General features: G+C 35.8%; 2 protein-coding genes across 2 annotated transcripts; one reads left to right on the forward strand and one right to left on the reverse strand.

The window, feature by feature from the left end:
• The first annotated feature begins 420 nt into the window (after positions 1-420).
• On the forward strand, positions 421-2,166 carry dan (putative uncharacterized protein DDB_G0277255). The gene has a single exon (XM_018455798.1). It carries the CDS (start codon positions 769-771, stop codon positions 2,164-2,166), a length of 1,398 nt encoding a protein of 465 aa, XP_018311300.1. The 5' UTR covers positions 421-768.
• A 1,940-nt stretch (positions 2,167-4,106) lies between these two features.
• Positions 4,107-5,760, reverse strand: LOC108727626 (dynein regulatory complex subunit 7). Its single transcript, XM_018455800.1, has 2 exons — positions 5,413-5,760; positions 4,107-4,328 (listed from the first exon to the last, which is right to left on the reverse strand). Exons 1-2 carry the CDS (start codon positions 5,758-5,760, stop codon positions 4,107-4,109), a joined length of 570 nt encoding a protein of 189 aa, XP_018311302.1.
• Between the last annotated feature and the right edge of the window lie 279 nt (positions 5,761-6,039).

The following is a 6,039-nucleotide window of genomic DNA, read 5'->3' on the forward strand; positions in this document are numbered from 1 at the left end:
GAAGCGAGAAAGAGAGAGAGAGAGAGAGAGAGAGAGAGAGAGAGAGGTGGTGGTTGTAGCCGCCCGACCGACCGACCGAGTTGTTTCATTCATAAAAAAGTTCTTTATTACTCTCTGTGAGCGCATGTGCTATTCCACCACGGAGGAGGAACGAGTACTACTACTCCCCCGACCGGCTGCGACGGCGTAACCGCGTTTACACATAGTATTATTTACTACTGTGCGAGATACGAATCGGCGCCACACGCCGTACCGGCAGCGCGGCGTACGGATCGTTCCGTTCCCATCTCTGCATTCGCACCAGTCATCATCATCGCGTTCATCATCCGGAGAGAAACTGTGCGTGTGTCCGCGGACCAAACAAACGTATATAACTTGATGACTTTTTTAAATTTACTCTTGGTTTTAAATATCAATCGCGCGCGATTCAAAAAACTCATTTAAATAGTGCGCTGAAAATTAATCGGCATCGAGTCGGTGAAAGAATTGATAAGACGATCAGCGAACGAGGTGTTAAGTGTCTAGGTGTCCAGGTGTTTAGGTGTCATTGTTACTGCGAAAAACAGCAAGCTGGATCAACAACAAGAATCCGCCGTGGATCTCTCCCCAGATTCTGCGGGGGGATCTGCGAATCGAAGAGATCGTAGACCACGTCGTCAACATAATAGCTTAAGCTATCGTTACAATAATTTGACAGCCAGAAGATACGACAGCTTAAACGGCAACGACCCTAGGCCGGGTACGAGTTCAACTAGACAACAAGGTACGATGCCGCGGAATGAACCACGACAGGCGGGCAAGCGACCGGTGAAGACTCTCACGCCCCCAGAAAAAGTAGACGCCATTAATAGGGTACATAATGGTGAATCTAAGGCCGCTGTGGCACGCGACATCGGCGTGCCAGAGTCCACCCTCAGAGGATGGTGTAAGTCGGAACAAAAAATAATATCCCAAGTTACCAACATAAGAGGTTCGGGAACGTCAATGCCAGGAACGTCAATGCCAGGAACGTCAATGCCAGGAACGTCAATGCCAGGACCATCCTTGGCAGGACCATCCTTAGCAGGACCATCATTGGCAGGTTACGAGCACATTCTGACATCGAGTTCGGATAATAGTAATAGTGTGGGAGCGATTTCTTCGTCAAGATCGACACCAACCGCCCAAGCCATGATGTTGGGATTAGGATCGAGTTCTTCTGGAGTTACAGAGAAAGCTGAGGAGTTTGAAGCCGGCCCGTCCCACAAAAGAATAAAAATCGAGAATAGTTCTGCCAGCAACATGATGTCCAATAATATCTCGTCATTGGCTCGAGCACCAATGGCCAATGATACCTTAATTAATCCATATTTATACAATATGATGGATCCAACCAAGGCCTTAAATTTTTTAAACACATTTATGAAGCCTTCAGATACATTTCTTTCTTTTCCCGCATACTCGTCTCCAGCAAATCTTCTTACCGATGGTTTGCTGTCTGGGAACAATGGCACGGTGACCAAAATGACGATAGCGAATATGATAAACCAACAGCAACAACAATTGCAACAACAACAGCAACAACTACAACAGCAACAACAACAACAACAACAAGCTAACAACACGTTAATTAACGGGAATAAAAGGAAACATTGCGCCCCAGGACCATCAACCATGGACATCCCAAAAATATCATTGAGGACACTCAACAATCGATCACCGATTGCGGAAAAATCGTCCAGGAGCATCTCTCAACCGAACTATGAAATCTCCATGCCATCAACGTCAGCGACCAGGGGCAGTGATTCAGTCATATACGTTCCACAATCAAAAACATCCAAAAACGGTAAAAATCTTACTAATATAATAGAAAGTCTTCACCATCCATATGTACCGTCTCCGAATAGCGTAAAAGGAGTGCTATTTAATACTGTGAATAATAATAATAACGATGACGATATGGACAACGAGACTGCGAGAAAAAATTATCCCGATGTCTTGCCACCGGGATTTAATGACACGGTGGAGAATGTCAAAAAATTGTTAGAGTGGTTGCATCATTACGGTTCGCCTGTATGTACAATGAAACAAGTGGGTCACATACAACGTATTTTGACACGTCTACAAGATTGGGTTGATAAGAAGTCAAAAACGGAACTTCCCCAAAGAATTAACGGTATGAGCTAGCTGAAGCAAATATATATCTAATACATATTTGTGTATATATATATATAATGTATATAAATAATGTATATATCTATTACGCGTTACATACATTGAGACAAAAGTCTGGTAATAGTTACTGAATTTTGTTGATCGTATTGGCGCAATATTTAGTAAGTATTACCAAACATAATAATAATAATAACTGTTTGATAATAATAATTACTATGTATTTAGAAAAGTAAAATTATCATTTAGTTGCTCCAATTTGATACTTAAAATCAAATTATTTAATAATATTAATGAATATTTAATTATTTGTAATTATTTGTAAATATGTAATTGTATGAAAAAAATTTACTAATTAATTTTATAATAGTTATTAGATTATTTGGTGCAACTAAATAGTCAGGACTGCCGCTAGATGATCGTTTCTAGCATATAAAATTTAGTCGAGCTTTCTGTATAATCAAGTCTATATGACTGAAGCTCAGATATAATTATATAGAAGACAAATTAGGTAAATGTCATCTAATTGCCAACAGTCTTTTTCTGAGTATAGTTACCAAATTGTTAACAATAATTGTTGTTAAATCATACAGTAATTATGACCAAACGACTTGATAATATTCATTATATCCAATAAGTAAAAATTCAAATTTTGTATGATAGATTAATTTAGTAATATTTGCCATACTATTCAGTATTTGTTACTGTGTAATTTAGCTGTACGTCTATTACCAATTCATTTGGTTATATTTATCATACGATTTAGTAATAATTATCTAGCTTTATTACCAATTTCCAAATCTTGATTAAACTGTTTAGTAATAGTTACTAAATTTTTTGGTTTTATATGTGTACATATGTATATTAATTGAACATATAAGTGAAAGCGTTTCACCAAAGCATTTAGTAATTGTCTAGGCTAGATTACATTGTAATTAATCTTAAGTTTTTCAGGGTACCTATCATGGAAAAAGTCGGAATGGATTCCGATTGGAATTATTCAATTATTCCCTAGATTTCTATTGTGTTTTCTAGGGAAAACGGAATAATTCCGATCGGAATTCATTTCGATATGATAGGTACCCTGTATTGCCTTGTCCACAACCTTGCTTTAAGAGGTCATAAATTGTAAGTGACGATATATCGGCTACAGAATTTATACTCTTAGGTAAGAATTGGGTTTTGCTCAGTTCGCTTAAGTCTAACGGTTAAAGCCTAAAGACTGCGCAAAAACAATTTGCAAAGGCAGAAATTATTGTCACGTAATCTTTTTCGACTTATGACTTAAGGCCTCTTAAAGCAAGGTTGTGGACCGATACTATATGTAGATGCGTTATTTCTTATACTTAGTTCCTCCGTATTTTTTTTTTGCGTTTTTGTGAAAATAAGTTTGACAAATCGCATAGCGAACGCGATGCTCATGAAAGTTCATTTTGCGTTTTTGAAAATGTTTGACAAATCGCGTGCCGAACGAGATGCTCATGAAAGTTCATTTTGCGTTTTTGAAAATGTTTGACAAATCGCGTGCCGAACGAGATGCTCATGAAAGTTCATTTTGCGTTTTTGAAAATGTTTGACAAATCGCGTGCCGAACGAGATGCTCATGAAAGTTCATTTTGCGTTTTTGAAAATGTTTGACAAATCGCGTGCCGAACGAGATGCTCATGAAAGTTCATTTTGCGTTTTTGAAAATGTTTGACAAATCGCGTGCCGAACGAGATGCTCATGAAAGTTCATTTTGCGTTTTTGAAAATGTTTGACAAATCGCGTGCCGAACGAGATGCTCATGAAAGTTCATTTTTTCCTATGTTTTTCTACCTCTTAGGATTAGTGTTACATTTAAATTTAAGTTTAGGAATTTATTATTTCTGAATAAGAATTTTCAAATATTTCAAATTAATATCATCATTTATCAATTTATCATCATTTATCAATTAATTGTTTATATAAAAAAATTATTCGGATATGCACGCGACGATATTATTGAAAAAGAAAATATACAAAAAATAAAATCTTAGATCATTCCTTTTACAGATAATTTGTTTACTTACCATAATGAAAGTTTTAACTAGTGGCTGATACTCGATGTGATCACTGATGAATTGTACACATCCACGCCATGTATATAATTCCGAATACGGCAGCGTACTTCGTTTGATACTTGTAGATACAAATTTCTATGGAAATAGAAAAAATTTATTCTACTAGCGTTTTTCGTCGCGGCGTATTTTTTTGCGTTTCTTTTTTATATTATTAAGTATTCTTATCATTGTTTATCACATTAATGATTTAAATTAAGTCAAAACAAAAAAATTTCTTGTATTTTAATGATAATTGATTACGTACATATTTTAATGTACATATTTTATTTCTGACCTTTTAATTTTTGTAAAAACGAGTTTTACCTTTGTATAAAATCAAAATGTAAATTGAAAAAAGTAAAAAAAAAAATAAATATAAAAATGCATATAAAGTTTGTTCTTATTTTAATCCTTAGAAAAGTAATCCTTATTATTTTTAAGAATATTATTTTTAATCAAATTGTCGTGCGAAATCTTAAGTTAAATATTATCAAGGTAAAAAATTCCATTGCTCTCTATCTCTATGTCTATAATAATTCGTGTATATATCCTTAATGTATTTGTATTCGATACAAGTATATATTCAAATTCCTTAATCCTTCTTGTTTTCACAGGTTATAAGAATTATACATAGAATTTTACTATAAATGCCGATACGAATTATCAATCTAAAGGAATCTTAATGACATTTTGAACAATTTTTTTTAATATACATGATTTCACATATTTTAACTGCAATAGTCTAATCAGCTGATCTTGTGATCAGCTGATATTACAAACAGCTGACTTTGCAATCAGCTGATTTTATGTTTCACTAGGCATATTTGTAATAATCTTGTACATTTGCAAATTGCAAATATAAAAAGTCAAATTGCACATTACAAAATTTTACGAATACAAATATAAAACACGCTACTTTTATAAGATTAGTCTTTAACGAATATAATATACCTTTTTTCTTAAACCGATATTGTAGAATCCCATAGTGATTTGAAAAAAGAAGAGAAATAATTTTGTTGAACATAAGATTCATGTAGTAATTAGGAGAAAAAAAGCAAGATTCCCTCTTTCTCTCTTTTTCTTTATACTGATATATTTATTACACTAATTTACAGCAAGAATTCGTGATTATCACACAGTCAAGGATTATAGCTTTTTCGAGATCGAATTTTGCACCCACTTGTATACGACATTCATTTTCGCAGGCCAACAACAACGGTCGGCGATTCGCGTACTTCGCATGGAACTGTCGTCGAAAGTTTTCCGCGTACCACAATAGTAGTCGCTCCTTGTCACTGACGCAACGGTAGGTATTCGGAAGTGATCGTACGTAGAGGTCCTCCGTCATTATCGAGACATCCGGCCAACACAACTTGATCAGGCACAATTCGCGTTGCACTTGCTGCAGGATCTCCTCGACAGTACTAGTGGATTTCTCTATATCGTGCTCGTCCTCCAGACGTTTATCCAGCGACGACGGATGTAGATCGTCGAAATCGAATTGCTTCTCAGCCGCGAGATTTGTCATGATGTCATTCATTGCGACGGCAATCTGATTACCCGACGTGGACTGTAAAACGTATATTTTTAAGTCGATTGACCGCGAATGTTTATTAGCGCGATTATGAAACCGCGATTCGAATTCACATCGACATGCAAACAAGCCGTAGTCGCTATGACAACGTAATACGGCAAGTGTATCACACCTCGGCGAAAGTACCGTACGTAGGTGGCAGCATCAAGTGGGATAGAGAGAGAAGGTAATAAAAATATTTAATTAATACGAATCGAAAACAAAATAGATACT

The sequence above is a fragment of the Mycetomoellerius zeteki genome, unplaced genomic scaffold, assembly GCF_001594055.1.
Source record: "Mycetomoellerius zeteki isolate Tzet28-1 unplaced genomic scaffold, Tzet1.0 scaffold517, whole genome shotgun sequence".
Taxonomy (NCBI): Eukaryota; Metazoa; Arthropoda; class Insecta; order Hymenoptera; family Formicidae; genus Mycetomoellerius; species Mycetomoellerius zeteki.

Bases quoted from the DNA above. Each gene is read 5' to 3' on its own strand.
- LOC108727626 (XM_018455800.1), bottom strand. From the start codon at position 5,760: ATGACAAATCTCGCGGCTGAGAAGCAATTCGATTTCGACGATCTACAT. The intron at 4,329-5,412 runs GTGGGTGCAAAA...CTATTTCCATAG, and splicing joins AAAATGAATGTCGTATACAA to AAATTTGTATCTACAAGTAT.
- dan (XM_018455798.1), top strand. From the start codon at position 769: ATGCCGCGGAATGAACCACGACAGGCGGGCAAGCGACCGGTGAAGACT.